We start from the raw sequence: 18,556 nt of genomic DNA, 5'->3' as shown, positions 1-18,556 counted from the left end.
TTTATTTTAATGTCAGAGAATTTTTCCCCACGTTTTCTTGTAACTTTAACTCAACATTATAATAGACATAATAGAGAATAGGTCTTTTTTTCACATTTGGCCCTAATACTCTGTCATACAAAAATAATATTCATGCACAAAAACATGGATACACACATGAATGATGCCCAAGCATGCCACTTAAAATATTACCAACCAACATCATCAAGGCTTGTGACAGGAAGACTATGTTGGAAGGAAATGTACATTTAGTGTGTAAAGGCAGAGAGGTGGAGGGTTAAGTTACTTAAAGTAACACGCGGTAACTGTCCGAAGCAGCCATGTGCATCACTGCTGCTACGGTGTGTGAAGAGTCGGTCACTTGTTGGATAGGCAGAGGTAGGGTTTGAATGCACACAGTGAAAGAATACTTCAATATAAAATCGAATGTGTTTGTAGCTAAATAAACGTCTGCCCTTTTTCTGTTGGCCTAGCTGCTGTGGGGTCAGAGCTTCAAAGACACAGTGACATGAGTTAGTATAGATCCTACATTAGCACCATGGGGCTGCAGCTAAGTTTAATAATTCATATTGTTCATTAATAATAAATGCGTGTGAATGTTCAGGAGAATAAACATTGTAGAACACTGACATCATATCAGCTTTTAACATGGTTTAACCTGGGAGTGTGCTGCATTCAGGTCATGTAGGGAAAACAGGAAATATGAGCTCCCTCCATCACTTCAGGTACCGCAACTACGACAGCTTAACCTCCCCTAAGCTCAAAGAGGGCATAACAGACCTCCACCAATTTGTAGCTGCGTACTTGTCGTCCTAGATGCTGTTTTTCCCCACAGTATTTGAATGCAGCATACAACCCTCTGATCACAGGAAATGATGTCAGAGCTGCCTCTTCTGTTTCGGAGCTCCTTTAGAGGTCATAGACGACCTCCAGCACCGTGGCCAGAGACCAGGCCTGGGTCTCACAGCTAAAGGGGCAGTACTGGCCATTCTCATTGGTCAGCTCAGGCAGACCCTTCCATGGAGACCTGAGGAGGAGGAGGAGGAGGAGGAAGGCGGTGTCAGTTACACCAAGAGGAGCAATAAAATCAAGTCATTTCATCTCATGGAAGATTTCTGCTGAGGCAGTGGTGTAACATTCTTACCTCTCTAGGTGAGTGTAATGCTGTGAGAGAACATTTTTCACCAGGATGACTGTCTTGGCATATGCTTCTTCACTGAGCTTCTTGGCGAAGTAGAGTTTGGCACGCAGGAAGTAGCCAACTGGCCACAGCCATTCCTACACAGACACAGAGTTATGTGAAGGTGCAGCTGGTCTTTGTTAAGCTCAACCATTCTTTAGAGAATCTTGTTGTGCATATGCTTTAGGTTGGGTAAACATGTAGCTGTGGCCTGAAATGTGGTTGTGGTAAAATATTACTTTGTAGCTTATATTCATTTTCCTTTTTAGAACTGTATGTCACACATGATGCATTCACATACCAACCCGAAAGCAGCAAATCTATTTTTAGTTTCTTGCCATGATGAAAAATGACATTTTTGTGATTTTTTTTCTTAAATTTCAGACACACAATATAGAAAAATGAGAAAACGTGTAGTGTGTGTGGGACTCACCGGTCCTTGGTGGTAGTTGAAGCCTTTTGCCAGGTTGTAGTTGTCGTTGTCCAGTGCGTTGTCATAGACCCCACAGTACACCATGTCACTGTGACAACACAGCCACCGTCAAATATTATGTCTGACAGAAATGGAACAGAACATCTTTGATATGACATGTGAGCTTACTCAGGGTCCAGTGTTTTCATTCCTAGTGGTCCCAGTAGTTTCTTCTCCGCCATCTCCAGAGCCTTCCAAGCTCTTTCAATTGTGAACAGCTCTGGAGCCTGTCACACACACACAACACAATTCAATCCATACGTCTGTATGCAGAGGCTTAAACTAAAGCAGAAGATGTGATAGTTTGCCACCTACCACCACCATAGCGATAGTGAAGTTGGGTCTGAGCTGGTAGTCACACCAGGGGCTGGAGGCTCCATAGCTGTCTTTGTAAATACCCTTTTTATGTACCAGTTCAGGGTGCTTCTCGTTGGGGTCATGTGAGTCCCCAGACACCCAGAATCCTTTTTCAAAGGACTGCTGGAGCTGCTGGTTCCACTGGGAGTATGGGATGAACACTTCTTTACCTGAAACACAGCGGGATGTTGATGAATCAGTATGGATTTATTTATCTGTATATACTGTTTGTTTGTGATATTGTGTGTATTACCATCTCTGTGTACATTCACTCCATCATAAGGGAACAGTCCTTTGGCGTGAAGCTCCACCACCCAGCGAACAGCGGATTTACTGAGACCGACAATCTCCACTGCTGCTCCGTCTCTGCACACATCACACACTGAAACTATTAGGCTGCACAGGAATATCTGACTAATCGTGTAACTGTTTCAAAATGTCCAGAAGTCAGGTGAGAAGTTTGAAAACCTTGAGGAGGCTCACAGTCGAGCTGCTGCTGAGTTATCCCATGTTAACAGAGTCCTGGATGCCTCCCTTGAGGTTTACCAGACCCTCCAAGAAAAGTTGCTGTGCACAGAGAACCTCTGCTCTGTTGTTGCTACCACAACCCTGATGCACTAAGCAGCTTGAAAATTGATGGACTTATACTGTTTTTTATACAGTTTCTTTAAACTACATAATTCTTCTACTCCTGAAATCCTCAATGATCCTGCAGCAACGACTTGGCAAAGATGGCTGACAGTCTGTGTGTGTTACCTTGGAGTAGCAGGCATGCCTTTGTTCCTCGCTCTTTCACTCTCTCCCATTTTATCCATCCACGTGCCACAGTTAAAGCGGTTCCCTCCGGTCACAAAACCTGTTCCCGGGTCCACCTTGGCAACCACACTGAACCCTGGAAAGACACGACCAGAGCTCAGAAACAGCAGAGAGAGGACTAAAAGGTAAATGGAGAGCTGCAAAAAACAGACACACATAAGAGTTTGTCCTACCTTCATCTCTCATGTTCATGTCTATTTTAGGTCCAGCATTTCTCTCTCTGAAGGAAATACCCTCTAGGTGGCGCTGCAGAGCCTCATGAATCACATCATAAAGAGGCTGTTCCTACACACACACACAAATAAGACGTTTAGAGTGTTTGAATAAACAACAATCACACACACATACACAGTGTGTGTGTGTGTTAGTGTACGTACCACCTCTCCAGGTTTGGATGGTTCAGAGTCGTCAGTGGGGTACATGCGTGCGACAGGGCAGTGGAGGATTTCCTGCCCTTGGGGAACAAGGGTAACATAGTCCTGAGGAGAAAAACACAGTGCGTTCTCTTTCTATAATACTTCTGACCGTTTATGTTTCTCCTATATAAAAGGTCACCTCCAGAATGCATACCTGGATGCACTGCAGCCACCACCACACAGCATCCCGGCAGTTGTACCTAGCACAGCGACCCTCTCCCAGCAGGTTGGGGATCAACCCGTGACGCAAAGTCCCTGCAAAGGCCAAAATGATGTTACTGTGGAGACAGAGACAGAATGGTTAATTAAACCAGTTTCCACAAGAGATGACACAACTACTAGTACTTAAACGAGTGTTACCAGCTTTGATGTTGTACACATACCGAGCCTCGGAGTGTCGCCCAGTGATGAGCATCAGTCCTCTGAGAGCGATGAAAGTGTCTCTGCCCCAGCAACGGAAAATCCCCGCAGAGAAATGAGGAAGACCTGAAGAAATTTTGTGAATGTTTAAACCAGCGTAAGCTTCAAAAACTGAACGTAAAAAACATTTCATCCACTGAGACAGCATTACCTGCAGCCAGGGAGACACAGCACTGCTCCTTCTGGCTAGTGATTGCACTGATGCGGTATGGGACGTCCTCTATTTTTGCAGAGAGGGGAGGGAGAGCGGGAAAGCGTCCAATGCCACACATCTGAACTGAGCCTAGTGCCAGGTGACGCACAAAGCTGGAGCCATTCTGGACAAAACTGTTTAAAGACAGGAAGACGTGTTTAAAAACATATTTACAACAAATCAGTAAAATCTCAGAATTATTGCACACCTTGACATGAGTTTGAAAGCTGCATCCAGGGCTGTGGAGTAGGTCGACACCAGGATGGCATCAAAGTAACAAGGGATGAGGTATCGAGGGATGTGTTTCAGGTAGTTAAACATGCCTGCCAGCCACTGACCCACCTGCACACACACAATGTTGCAATGATTATGTGATGCAACATAATCATTGATCAGCATTTTTCTGTAGTCTTGGCCCCATCACATTCTCACCTGTGCCAGTGGTCCCTCTCTGTGTATCAGTCTGTTGGAGACGTAGTCTATCAGCCAGTCTCCTTGTCGGAGGTTGGCACACACAGGATGGCCCAGGTCATTGTTGGGACGGATATCAGCCAACACTGACATCAGACCTGCAGAGACACAACAACAGCTACACATAACCTACAATAAATGTTTATGGATACTGTGCATGTCTGAGTTACAGTAATAAAATGTGTGTCTGCTGTGTAAATAACCTTGCAGTCCTGCGTATTTCAGGGTCTCCCAGCCTGGGATACTGTAACAGCCTCCACCCTCCTCTTGTTCTTCAGAGTCACAGCGGAACAGCAGGATGTTCAGATCCGCTAACGTCAGCTTAGACATCAGCCTGGGAAGCACAGGCACACATATAGTATATTACCCAGAACGCACCGGGAAATTATTCATTTGAAAAAGTATGCCAGTTGCAGCTAATGCACCTTGAAGCGATCGAACAATCAAAAGCCTCAACAAGGATCTAGATGCTAGAGTAAGCCCTGTAAATGTAGATTCACTGAAACAAACTGTCCATCCTGACATCCTGTATGTACAGAGTACTCACTGTGCCAGCGGCTTCTGCAGGGACTCTGGTGGATTTTCGTCTGCTACACTGCCTCTCCTGTACTTGGGGCTGAACTGGGACAGATAATACCTCAGCACCCCCACCAGCTTTTGGGCTTTGGGGTCCAAACTCACCCTGTCAGGGGAAGAGAGTACGTAGTAGGAAATGATTATGAACAACCAAACAAAACTGTTTTTTCTTACACTAGATGCAAAATGTAAAGATGTGTGGTATCTCTATTTATGCTGTATGTTACCTAAAGGCAATCACACTGCCAGGTGTCAACTTCTGGAAGGTGATTTCTTGCACAAACTCTGATCGACCTTTAGACGTGACTCCAGCTTTCTTCACCACCGTACTCTGCTCCAGCTACACATGGATCATTATTTTATTAATATGACCACTTAGAGTTGGAGAAGTGTCCTCTTTGTTTAGCCATTGTACAAATCACTGTTACTAATGATGTTATGCTTTCTTAGCTTTAACTGAGTGACACTGTAGGCTTTTGTATCTTGCAGTACACACAGTATAACAAGAAATGTATGTCTCAATACCTGTACAAGCATCACAAGTGTTAACACCAGGTTCAGGAGGTTAATAAAAGTTACCTGCTGATCTTAACAATGTTTACCGGTATATGCTCTTTTATTTCCACGGTGTATTCCGGCAGGCCGTTGATGTAGTTGTCATCCTTCTTATAACTCCCGGCCTGCCTTTCCACAGTCCTTGCTTCCAAGACCACTTCCTCTATCTTTCCTGAATAGAGAGAGAGAGAGGTACAAAGACAAAGTGAATACACCACAGAAACAAGTCATATGAAACACAGAGACAGAGTGTTGCTGGGATCATACCAGGTATGAACATGGGTGGACCACTGTTGTCATACTTGTGGGTTTTGGGGTCTTTGAAGGCCGTTCTGCTCACTGCCACCACAGACTGGTGGGTGCTTGGACAGTGGCGAGTAACCGCAACAATATCTGCATCAACCTGGTCTACGTACACCTGAAGATAGTGACCAAAACACCAGCATGACGTTAAAGTGTCTGCAGTGCATTCTGCTGTGTTTTTGTATTTTATGGGATCTTACCTGTATGAATCCCTGTGCAGCCAGCTCCTGGTGCAGTTTGTTAAGGGCCAGTTTTCCAGCTATGATGCCTGTGTGGGGTCCAGTCTCACCAGCCAAGGTTGCAGAGGGGTTCCACTTGGGGTAAAACCGCTCCTCCTTCACCACCGAGATCTAAATGTGCACATGCTATTATTTATTGCTCAGCTGCTTTACTTGCTGTGTGTACGTGTGTGTGTGTGTTTCTAAATAACCTGATGTGGAACTAATTCATCGTATCCTCTGGTGGAGCCGGTAGCACAGCAGGCCATGGAGACAATAGCAGAACTGGGCAGAGAGTCCAATGCTGAACGGAGCTTTAAAAAGACAGTTTAACACTTAGCATGTTTTAACTTAGTAATAATTTCATTAAAAAACTTCAGAGGTGAGACAAGACGACAAGACCTCAGACCTCCATATAAAATGTGCAATTTTAGAAAATCAAAAAATTCATTTTTAATGTATGACCTAAGCCTAAGATAATTTGTTATCAAGGTCTTTTGTCATCTAACCCCATCGTAAGCTGATCCTGACAGAAACCCACCTGAATGGGGCACTCGTTGTCATGGGTTACATCAAGGAACATGGCGTGGGCAATGGAGGGCATCAGTGGGCGCAGGCTGGGCTGCACGAATGCTCCTACAGGCTCACCTCCGTAACGATATACCAGCCTGCCCTCTTCATGGCTGTCACCAGCTGACATGGCCTCTGTGGACAGGGTGAGGACAAGAAGCTGGTTAGACAGGAAGGGACGCCAGCAGATAACAGCTGCAGCACTGTCAGTACCAGCTCTGGTTACATTCCAATCGTGTTGTATCTTAGAAGGAAAACACACACTTTTGAGCAGATTTAGAGAGTTACGGTATGCCAGCCCATACTATACTGTACCTCGGATTAGCGATGTTATCCCTAGCCTCGTAACAAAGATATTATCCAGCTCCTCGCTGCCGGTGAACAGCTCAGCCACCACGTACAGGTTAGGACACACTCTTCTGGCCACATCCAGCATGAACTGCTCAGTCACAGCATGGCAACACAGCAAAATCAGTGCAAGAGGACAGTGCAAGGTTGGAAGGGAGGGACAGAGGGCCACAAAATAAATTGTGAGAAAGAGTGGGGGGAGAAAATGTGAAGGGATGCAGCCCGTTAGTGGTAACAGGCATCAAAGCAGCCATAACATGCAGTCATGGAGTCAAGCAGGGAGAGGATAAAGAGATAAAGGTGGTGTTTGAATATGGAGAGGTAAAATGCAGAACAGTGCAGTGAAAAAGAGACACAAAAACACAAAGTTAGTTTGTGCATGAGTTGTGTACCTCGTATAAGGCTGCTAATTCCCAGTCGGTTAACAAACACATTGTCAATGAGCTCGCTGCCTGTAAAGAGTTCTGCTATGACATACAGATTGGGTCTGACGGCACGGGCTGCATCTAACATGGCCTGGACAGGACAGTACACCAGCGTCACAGACAGGACAACAAGAAGAGGATTGTTGTTAAAAAACAGTCTGCAACCTCAATACAGTAAGTATCAATATTTACCAAACAAGTCAACCTGCAGGTATAGTTAGTGTATGAATTCTTGAATTATGGACAAAAATGTTTTTTTAGGTCACAGTCAAAATGACATTTGACCTCTAAAGTTTGTCACAGCATCTCAGATTAGATCTTTGGGACAATGTTCTCTGGACAGATGAGTTGAAAGCTATAAACCAAGTACAGCCCTCTCCTGAAAGAACGGCCCACCAGATTACATAAGAATCAATAGCCTACATGTAAGTATGATGATGTCTACCGCTTGTTTAAATGCCACAGTGCACTGATGACAAGCACACAGCTGTGGCTTACCATAGCATTTTACTTTAACCTCATACAACATTAAGATATGTGCTGGATATGCGCAGCATTGTAATTGTGTCCACCAGCTGTTTGTTTGCTGAGTTAATACTGTCTTTTAACCTTTTACCAGCATCAGTGGCTAGAAACAACTACAATACCTCAGCAACATGCAAAGGTGTGGAATGGCAGTTGTCCAGCCTGACTCCATGGAAGTATTTGGCTGTGATTTCAGTGTATTCCTTCATGTGTGCCCACAGGTATGGACAGTCCTCCGGTCCATTTCCATAGCGGAGTTTGACACTGTCGCCCCAGCAGATCAGCTCCCGTCGCAGGTACACGTTGGAGCCTAAAGAGAACAGAGACACTGTATTGCTCTGATCCTCTGGGTATACTACAGCGGGCCCTGGCTGCTGATTATTGCCTTTACCTGGCTCAGCAAAGTTGCGTAGTGGATCGTCCCCCATCACCCAGCCGTTGTGAGCCAGGAAGTGGCATGTCTTGTCTGGCTGGTCCAGCAGCTGCATCTCCTGCTCCAGTGTCATGTCCTGATAAGGGAAGGTAAAATACCTGACAGAGGAGGAAAACCAATGAAATCCACAACGACCTGATATTATCATGATCCCTATGTCTCGGTTATGTGAATACGATTTAGCTTTGCCTCATACACTTGTGCATTACTATGTCCTTTAGCTCACAATTCACAAGACATAAGAATGCAGGTAATATCAAATTATTGCCGATTCGTTCAGATATTCGCAGTAGGAAGTATTTTGTGCTTCCTTGCGTGTGACACCTTCGAGCACCCCTACCCCCCTAGTCTCCTAATTATCTTTGAATCCATTACCTTGTGACCAATGGGTTTTTCTTACTAACAGGTCCAAGTTTGGGGCCGTGGTCTGCCAGACGTTCATACACTACAGTTCCCATGATGCAGTTGGAAGCCTGGTGGAAAGAAGAAACAACATGTTATTAACTAAACATTATATTCAGTGTTCACATTTCTACTGGTGCTCTAAAAGTATGGCGGCATGTTGTGGAAACAGCAGGGGTGACTGCAACAAGACTGGAAGAAGAACCTCCAACATGCAGCCACATCAGCTAATGCTGTAGACATTCTTATTATTTATTTACTCTACTCTTAGGTGCCTGATGCTATGCAACATTACCTGCTCCTGATGCTGGTGTATGATGTGGTGCTGTTCTGCATTCAGCTCGATCAGCTTCTGTTTCAGCCAACCACAGCAGTCCTCAATGTGCTGAGGGGAGGAGCTAGAACGACAAGTAACACAACATAACATATTAGAGAGATTCAAGTCCAGAGAACCTGGACTTAACATGAGTCGGGGGACTGACAAATTTAAAAACAGATGCTCCTTTAATTGCAACATTGTGCATGTCAGTACAGTTTCAGAAATCTAATGTCAGAATTTCAATGTGAGTAAATGCTCACTAACCTGCACCTGCTGTTGACAGTGAAGCAAATACATGTTTTTAAGAACACCCTGTTTTTACCCTTAACTCATCTTAAATTATTAACAGTGACTTCTCTTGAGCCACGGCCCTTGGTCTTGGTTTGCGGTCTTACCTGTGGGGTACAAAAGTCTCGAGAGCAGAGTCCATGTCCAAAGTGAAGCCAAAGCGCCGATACTGTGGGTCCTGGATGATCTTCAAACCCTTCTTCTCTCCAGGCTTCTTGTGGTCTGTCTTGGTGCCTAAAACACACTTAAATTCAGTGTGTGTACAGTGGATCGTGTCAAAGAGGCTGAATCAGCGTCACTGATCTACACACCATTCTGTAGCAGGATTCTGAACTGCTCCACGGTACTGTCCACGTTGACCTGGAAGAACTCCCACAGCTTGAGTTGAGGAAACACATCCTCCCATAACACACTACGGATGGCCTGACACAAAGAAAGAAGCAAACACAATGATTAGTATTAGTAAATGAAGTTTTTTTGATGTCTAGAGTCAGAACTGTTGCACACAGCAAGGCAGCTTATGTTTGCAACAGCTGTGTGTGGCCTTCAAAAACAACATGATAAGCTGGTTGTGGGCAGCAATGGCTCAGTGGTACAGCAGGGTTGTCCAGTAACCAGAAGGTTGGTGGTTCGATCCCAGTCACTGTTGTATGTCAGTGGGCAAGACACTTTACCTGGGCAGCCTTAAGCAATTTCCCCATTGTGGGACTAATAAAGGTTTCAAATTTAAAAAAAATTAATTTAAGGTTGTGAAGTGTGGAGAATAAAACCAACACTGAGAGGACAAAAACTGCATATTCTTTTGTGGCCTCTGCAGAAAGCCATTCCCCATAGACCCCCACAACCTTCACATCAGAATTCAAACTGGTTTTGTTCATGACAACTGTAGGTAGAAACAAATTGTCCTCCTTCTTTTCATTATATTAAGATTTAAATGTATGCATTTAGATTTGGATGAACTGGGAGATAGGTGAAGTCAGGCGCTGTCATAATGGTCTCTGTATTTACAGTCTGTGGTTATGTGCTATTATATATGTTACACCACTTTTACACTAATAACCCTACATCTCATGTCAGAGCATATTCCATGGTACAAGCAGCAAAAAAAACAAGAAAAGGACAGGCAGTAAGTATGACCTACAGTAGCACATATCATCTTCTAGCTGTGTGTTCACATGCCAGTGGTCAGAAATCATTTATTTGTCATAAACTCCACAAACACAGCTGGTTCTAATGTGTCCCCTTCCACAAGCCATACATGAAGTGTGTCACTTCCACTAATTTGATAGTCCGTACAGCTGCTGCCGTGTGCCTAGCACTCACATTCAGATGGCTTTCCTTGGTAATATCAGCCGGAAGTCCTTTAGCTTCGTAGCGTCCCTCAGCTATTCTGGTGGTTACATGGCACAGAGCTCTGTCTAACACCCAGGCTGGACGAAGGTGAGGGGAGTTAACCAGATTATAACCACTCTCTGGATGTTCCTTTATCCACAGACTGTTGGCAGCTATACAGAAAAGACATAAATACAAGATTACAACTGATTATACTGCATTTTAAACACTTTATATAGAACCTGCAAAAAAAACTACTAAACATACTTTTGCTGTCAAATTAAGAGTTGTTCTAAGGCTTTGAAGAGACCTACAGAACAGACTCTGATAGCCAGTCAGACTGTAAATCAAACTCTCAGTCTGTATTTAACCTTTTAATCAGGCTCATTTTACTTGACCTTTTCTGGGAGAGAGAGGGAGGATGAGGTGAGATGGGCAGGATGAGTATGCTGTGCTAATATAAGACAGCACATACAGTGCAGAGGTACAGTGTTGCTTTACCTTCATGTCTGTGTTTCAGTTGGACAGGGAGGACATGATCAAGGCAGGGTCGAATGTATCAGTGCAGATTATAAGAAGAGTCTAGATGGGCTGTTTTATGAATATTAGAAGGGATTGTTATTGTGGGACTGATCAGAGCTACAGCTTAGATGTAACTGACACCAGACCCCTTCAGGAGCCTAGTCAGCAAGTGGTGTTACTCGAAGCTGCATCTCAGTGCAGAGCAGCAGAAGTCACATAACACAGCCATGGCAGACGATTTCAAATCACAGTAAAAAAACAAATGCTGACAACAATAATGAGGATAAAAATGACACCTCCAGAGCTGAGAAAGGGTGGCTCCTAAAGTGAGGAAATGCCATAGACTTCCATGTTAAAATGTCTAACATGTGCAGAATGTGCTGACAATTTTGGTAGACAACTCCAAGATGACAATGTCCTATTATTAATTGGTAATTTTCCTATGGCTGTGATAAAATATCATAATTTCTAGCTTACATTTCACCATATTCAGCAAAGCTACTGGGATTTGAGGATCATGAGCATGTTCAAACTCTTAGTGATTCTGCCGATTTTAAAGCTCCAGTGGAGCATAAACAGTGTCCCCAATTAAACTACTAAAATAATAATTTGTAAATGGTGTGAATTCTGAATGAAACTCAAAATGTCTAAATGAAAAGAACCCCCACGTATACACTGAGTGGTACCTACTCACCAGTATGATTATAGACCACGTCAGTAATAGACAGCATTTTCCATTCAGTCTGTAGCGTCTCCACCAGTGCTCCCACATCTTCCCAGATGTAGCTCTCACCCTCTGGACTGAACTCGGGGTTGAACGTCAGCTGGTCAGCTAAGGAGTAGCAGGACCTGGACTCTCCCAACGTCTGCAGGGGAGTGAAGTGGATCATGTTGTATCCTGGGAAAGAACAACACAGAGAAAACCACATATGCACAATTACAACAGCAACACTCTGTTTAATGTTCCCAATATCCTACTGCCCTCACGCACTGATCTGTACACACACATACTATAATGATGCATTTAGGCGCAAGGACACAACAATTGCAACAATGCAGTGACCTCTGAGGTCCAGGTGGAGGGTCAGAGTTTGGAAACTGCTTTACTTACTACAATAATGTAAACACTGATTTCTTCATTTCTTCAATTATAAAAGTATTTTTTTATTTTTTTGAGAAAAACAGACTGCATATGAAATAACTGGGGTGGACTAGGACCAGATTCCCATGTCTTTCCCCAGATACCAACACCCAAGGGAACACACACCTACCTGACTCCTTGGCTACTCTTAGTCTATCAGGCCAGTCATCTAAGTGCCCCAGACATTTGGACAGGTAGGTCTGGATGGAAATGCAGTCTAAAGGCAGCACATGGTTGTCTGTTCCAACACGAAGGACCGGGTCAACTACGATGTAGCCTCCTCCTGACCGTTCTATGCCGCTGTGGAGGAAAAAAACAAACACATTCAGCACCGCAGCTAGAAACAGAGTGCACTGTGACAATACTGGGCAAGGTGAGGCCTCTTGAGATATCACTTTGTGTAGGTTCAGATGACAACGATTAACATAGGATCACTATTTTGTATGAGGCAAAATGCATGTTAATACAGTGCACCACATGCAATCAGATCAGCCACACTGCTTATGGAGCTGGGTAGGCCTGTGATCAGATTTCAGCAAGGGGGAAATGTAATCTGTAAAGTGTGGCGGGTGACAAATCAATGTTTCCCTTCTGCTTCAGTCTCCCAAAACAACTGCATAAACAGGTCTCGTTCACCTTTCAGACAAACTGTGGCAGTTCATCTCAAATTGGAATGCAGCATTGACCAAATGCATCTAAAGAAATTAAATGCAGTAAAGCAGTGTCAGTTCACAAATTAGTAAGAGTTATATATTCTGCTGACAAACCAAAATAAATTGAGGGCAAATAAGGAGCAGTGAGCAGTTTAACACACATTTTAAGTGTACTAGCAATCCCTTAAGCACTATTAGCCCAGCACACAGCAGGGTCTTGCATAGATGCAATTGTATCATCCACATGTGTAGCAGCACTGCAGGTATTGTGAGCAACAGGTATGCTCAGCTGTGCTTGTTGTGAGTTTTATAATGCCACGGAAAGAAGGTGCCTCTGCATGTCATCTCACACTCTGTGTGCTACAAGTATGCACTCTAACAAATACACTCACAACCAGCAGTGATGCAAATAATAAAACAATTCAGTCAGACACTAGTTCAGAAAAAACAACATGAGTGAGCGACTAGTGAGGGAGAGGATCAGACCGAGTGAGTAACATGACTTTGTCACTTTTTATTAATTTCTCTGACTTTCCCATAGATAATTGCGTTATTAGCTATATTTACCTAATGTATGAAACTTTTATTGTACTTTATAAGTTAATGTCATGGTACGCAGGTATGTGTGTGCATGTGATGGGTTTGGTACCAGATCTGCCCTGTATTGTGCCTCTGGGAGCAGAAAAACCTTTGGAATGGCCTTTCTTCACGCTGAGACTGAATCTGTATCAAGACTTATTCTGGTATGGGTAATTTCTGGTATTGATCAGAAATACCAGAAATTCTCTACACTCTATACTACTATATTGTCAGGAAGGTCTTACCCATATCCAAAATAGTACTGATAGGACCCGGCCATCTTGAGCTCCAGGGAGCAGTACTTATCAGAGTCATCCTCCCTTCCTGCTGGGTAGTTCCATGCCAAGACACGGAAGATGTTTCGGTCAAAATGCTGTCCTTCAAGTGGGTAGTTAGTGTGCACTAAAACCCTCCTCCCCTGAAGGCTTGGGCCCAGGCGGAACTGCAGCTCAAAACCTGAGGAGGCACAAAAGGGACAGCATGTCTCAACATCAAGACAATGTTTTAAAAAAGCTGCTTTCACTTCTTACACCAGCAGTTACACAATGCAAAGAGATATTTACTCCTGCACAGGTCTGCACAGTGTACCTCTTACACTCACAGAGTGTAAGCCAAAAAATGTCAGTCTTGTTGCTTCTCCACAGGCTGGATCATGACAGGATCGTCTATATATAGTTCAGTTTAACAGGCAGTTTACAATATCCCTATCAGGTTCAGAGTAGTGTAAATGTCAAGTGGTGCACTTCTCCCTTCATCTTCTTCAGCCTACATGCAAGCTGCTGCAACTGGATGCTTTTATTTTCCAGTCATATTGTACTCATGTGGAAGTACTACACATTAATGGACACACACCATATTTAACAGAGAATGAAGCATCTAAATGTTTAATATTTAACTGGATATCAGGTACAAGACAGCACAAAATGCCTACATCATAAACTTTCTGGAGGCCCCATGGGACCGTGTTTCTATCACTGCCAAAATTAATTATAATAAATTCTATAATATGGATTAGAAGAAGGTATTACCTTGTTCAAGCCTGAACAGAGTTCGGTCTAAATCCTCCTTCTCATTCAGCATGAGGACTCTGATCTGCTTCAGGTGTTGAGGCAACATCTTGAGAAGATCTCTGTAAAGTGAACTGATCCCCGGCCTCCTGATGGGGGAGACAATAACGTAGTTACATACAGTGATCTAGCACAAAACATCAACCATGAGATGTGTCCTGCATAATCAGCGAAATTGATTTGAAGGTGTGTTTAAATGTCTTTGTACAACACAAGCACTTCTGTCCACGGCACACTTTATCAACAATTCTTACATACAACAATGTCCGAGTGATAGTTAGGAACAATGAAACCCCATTTTATTCACTCTGGCGTTTAATGTAAGTAATTTGGTAAAGAACACACGGTACATCCTTATTTTGTTTATTTGCTAGTATGTATTTTGTGAATCTTCAGATTAGTTACATTTAGTTGTTGTTAAAGACATCCTGTACTCCAGTACTGTAAACATGCTTAAATTTGAGGTGTTGTATGTTGATGCTAGTCTTGTACCAAGCACATCTCTCATCCAAAAATAACCTGATGGCATGTGGTCACAGAAGAAGCCGTGAGCTGTTCCCACCTATTTCCATAGACAGGTGACAAATTAACAGCTGGTCACATGGGAGATTAAGATTCAGAGGAAAATTGCAGAATCTATCACAATATTCAATTCCTACTCCACCTTGGAAAACACTGCACACTGATGAATATGTTAACGCTTTTCCTGTTGATCAAAATGACCATGCTGGATTGTCAGAATGCCAAAATATGCACTGTGTCAGCAGCCACGACAGCATACTAGCTATCAGCATGATGGTTAGTGTGTTTAGCCTGACAGCTATAATGGTCTGTCAGTCTGCATGTGTGTGTCATGACAAAATGTGATCCTGGAGACACCTACTGCTGCAGGGCATATCACATCCAAAATACAAAGAGCACCGACCAAAAGCAGCTGATTCAACAAACAGACAGTGGTAGGAATTGCCAAGTGAAACAAAGATACGGAGGTTACACATGGATTTTAAGCAATGAGTTGATTGAGACATGCTTTGTGCAAACTATGCACACAACATGGGGAAGTCAGCTGTAACACCTTACATGCAGCTGGTGCTGTAGTTTAAAAACAACTGCTGTGTTTTGGAAAACTTTTAATAGTATACTATTAGGAATATAAACCATTCATTAACATATTGTATAAAGCAAGCACAAAGCTAGATAGTGCTCGTTTATATGTTGCACATACATATGTTATGATTACAAATGTGACATCTGTATAATGATATAACATTCATTCAGACGTCAGTATGCACAGCAAGCATTTCTTTTAATAATGTTTCTGCACACCTGTAACTGTTTCAACCTCTTGGCCAAGTGGCTTGGATTGTTGTATTCTGTGTAACCAAGAAGTGTGAAACCCAATTAATAGGTATGGATCTTTAAAGAGTGCAGTTTATTTAAGCTTTAGCATTAAACTAAACATGGGACCCAACAAAAACATTTATTTCCTTAACATGGTTCCATGCCCTCGGTGCTTCCCAGAGGCCTGGTAACAGCGGCCAGACTGACACACAGGGACGAACCGAGCTAGTCCCAGCTTTGGGTCCACTTCTGTGGTATTTAGAGCAGGTTAATGCATCCCAAGTCACTGAACCCTAGTGACTCGCATTCTGAGTCTGCGCAGTGCTCCGATGAGGACAAGGTCAGGCATCCAGTGTTAATGTCATACTATCTATTTATAAAACTCCCACCACTGTTCAACAGCCTTAAGCACATCGGATACACAGCGTCTCCAACACATTGACGAATGCATAATCACGTCGAGGTGACGGTTCATGCGGAGCCGCAGAAACCTGCAAGCTAACGTCCCGTTTGCGGCTGCGCTCCAAACTCCGGCGAAAACACCTTCATTTAATGTCGATTCATTTATAACCAAAGAAGTGTTCACGAAGAAACCCGACGAAAAACGTCTTTCTACTTCTTAGTAGCCGGGTAACAATTCGGCATGGGTACATTTCACCAAAGGTGTCATTTTATTATAGACTCCGTGCAGTCGAGCAGCATTAGAAAGTGCGTTAGTGGGCGGTGCCATTTTACATACTAGCTTACAGATGTAAATAACCGAGCACAATGAGCACATTGCGTCACAATGTAGATAACTGCTAATGTTTTGTCAGCTAGCTATCATAGCCTGTGGGGAATGTTCACAGCAAGCACGTACTAACTGGAGAAAAGAGTCTCAGCCGCATATTGTGCTGCAAAACTACACGACAATGCAACAACCGCTTCAAAAGTCCGCGTCCACACACCTGTCAGTTGTGTCCTTCGTCCGTCACAGCAACAGGAGAACACAGAACCGTTCTCGATGTGAGAGCTCTTTTTTCCTGGATGGACAGAAGCTGCACGGAGGGGGCGTGGCTCGGGGGCCACGGGCTGCGCTCTTACCGTAATGACGCAAATAAACCGGAACAAAAAGACAACGGGATCAAATGAGTTATTTTCAAGTTTTAAAAGCCTCGGGACAAAGAAGCCCGTGCTAACGTAACGAAAGTACAAGTTTAGTACCCGTTGGAACTAATTCTGGTGGCTCAAATAAAAAGTATTTTTAAATTGATTGCATCATAATAGTTTTCTTGTCCTGACCGTTTTCCTTGTTGCAGTGTGCGCAGTGCTTTGCACCCTGATCCAACCTGACATATGTAGAACACCAAACATTAAAAAAGAACCTTACTGATGGTTGCTGCCAAATTCACAGCGAATATTCTGTTGCATAATTTCTGTTGCGCAGTTTGTAAGTTGTATTGGACACATACACGTTCAGTACACACATAAACAAAAGGGGGTTACATAAGCTGACTCTGCAGTGCAGCTGCTGGCCTGACGGAGAGCAGTCCGTCAGCCCTGGGATGCAGGAACACCACAGTGATTATGTCATCCACTGACACAAATGAGATTCAATTAAAATGTGTAAAATGTGTGTGTTCGGTCCCTTTACACTCTTGCATTTCTCATTCAAATGTCCTGTTTTGATTGGTGCACAGAAATACATGATGTCAGATACTGACTGTGTCCAAGAAGAAATGATTACAGTAGAGGTGACAGTCAAAAAAGTGCTTATGAAGTAAATGTCTCCACACAAATAAACCAAATGACACCAAACCTAAACTCATTTTTTAACAAAAAGCATTTTTTTGCATTGTGCTCATTGATCTTTTTGTCACTTGGCCACATGATGGTGGTAGTGGACCACGAAAACAGCTGGCAGACTCCACCTGTTCAACTGCTTGTTAATCCAATCAGCCAATCAGATGGCAGCATTTTAGTGCCTTTCTATTGTGAAGATGAGTGCTGATGTTCAACACCAGCGTTAGAATGTGGATGTAAGGTGAATGAAGTGAAGATAAAACCATCAACCATCTGTAGTGTTTTCAGAGAATGGTCAGAAAATAGTAAATATGGGGTCCGCAGCAGTTCTCTGTTGAGGTCAGAGGTCAGAGGTGAATGGTCAGGCTGGGTGGAGCTCCTCCTTATTTCTCCTATATTTATACTGTCATTCCACATACTTACTTTTGTTTCTGTACTTATATGTAGGGCCCGAGCATGAAACATGCGGGAGCCCTATTGAAATGCAAGCCTTTATTATTCCGGATAATTTTGACCCTTGAACGTGCTCAAAACCAAATTTGGCACAAAATTGTCCCCCAAAGAAAATTGCGACTTGACGCTGTCACCATTGGCGGGCATGGCCGCATGGCTCTGCAGTGCCCCCTAAAGTGTGAAAATATTCACTGCAACTGCTACAGACTTGACACTCGGTACACTGATGTATCGCCTCGTGACAAGAAAAAAACCTCTTGGAAAAAAATTCCACGACGTACAGTAAGTCCGCCATTTTGAAAAAACCACGCCATGTTCCATTTTGCACTCCCCACACTTTTGAGAACTCCTCCTAGGGGAATTGCTTGATAGGGCTGAAAATTGGCGTGCTTGCCCTTA

General features: G+C 43.5%; 1 protein-coding gene across 3 annotated transcripts; it reads right to left on the bottom strand.

The window, feature by feature from the left end:
- Positions 1–14: 14 nt before the first annotated feature.
- agla (amylo-alpha-1, 6-glucosidase, 4-alpha-glucanotransferase a) lies at positions 15–16,993 on the bottom strand. Of its 3 annotated transcripts, XM_028427172.1 has the most exons (36): positions 16,870–16,945; positions 15,101–15,143; positions 14,543–14,670; positions 13,760–13,970; positions 12,413–12,582; positions 11,836–12,039; positions 10,611–10,792; positions 9,599–9,710; positions 9,395–9,521; positions 8,976–9,078; positions 8,654–8,751; positions 8,237–8,376; positions 7,968–8,155; positions 7,288–7,411; positions 6,519–6,682; positions 6,190–6,291; positions 5,960–6,109; positions 5,724–5,874; positions 5,504–5,628; positions 5,129–5,241; positions 4,873–5,007; positions 4,529–4,659; positions 4,287–4,423; positions 4,063–4,196; positions 3,813–3,988; positions 3,625–3,727; positions 3,396–3,519; positions 3,203–3,304; positions 2,999–3,110; positions 2,766–2,901; positions 2,263–2,375; positions 1,968–2,179; positions 1,782–1,879; positions 1,614–1,701; positions 1,145–1,278; positions 15–1,027 (listed from the first exon to the last, which is right to left on the bottom strand). In XM_028427172.1, the coding sequence occupies exons 3-36, from the start codon at positions 14,628–14,630 to the stop codon at positions 910–912; spliced, it is 4,605 nt and encodes a 1,534-aa protein (XP_028282973.1). In that variant the 5' UTR covers positions 14,631–14,670; positions 15,101–15,143; positions 16,870–16,945; the 3' UTR covers positions 15–909. The 3 variants fall into 3 exon arrangements, with proteins under 3 accessions (XP_028282973.1, XP_028282971.1, XP_028282974.1); XM_028427170.1 differs by lacking the exon at positions 15,101–15,143 and having other exon boundaries at positions 16,870–16,993; XM_028427173.1 differs by lacking the exons at positions 7,288–7,411; positions 15,101–15,143 and adding an exon at positions 6,863–6,986 and having other exon boundaries at positions 16,870–16,993.
- Between the last annotated feature and the right edge of the window lie 1,563 nt (positions 16,994–18,556).

Source organism: Parambassis ranga, chromosome 17, assembly GCF_900634625.1.
Source record: "Parambassis ranga chromosome 17, fParRan2.1, whole genome shotgun sequence".
Lineage (NCBI taxonomy): Eukaryota > Metazoa > Chordata > Actinopteri > Ambassidae > Parambassis > Parambassis ranga.
This window is presented reverse-complemented; position numbering and strand designations above follow the sequence as displayed.

Bases quoted from the DNA above. Each gene is read 5' to 3' on its own strand.
- agla (XM_028427170.1), bottom strand. From the start codon at position 14,630: ATGTTGCCTCAACACCTGAAGCAGATCAGAGTCCTCATGCTGAATGAG. The intron at 10,793-11,835 runs GTGAGTAGGTAC...TTTTCTGTATAG, and splicing joins CGTGGTCTATAATCATACTG to CTGCCAACAGTCTGTGGATA. The intron at 5,242-5,503 runs GTAAACATTGTT...ATCCATGTGTAG, and splicing joins AAATAAAAGAGCATATACCG to CTGGAGCAGAGTACGGTGGT.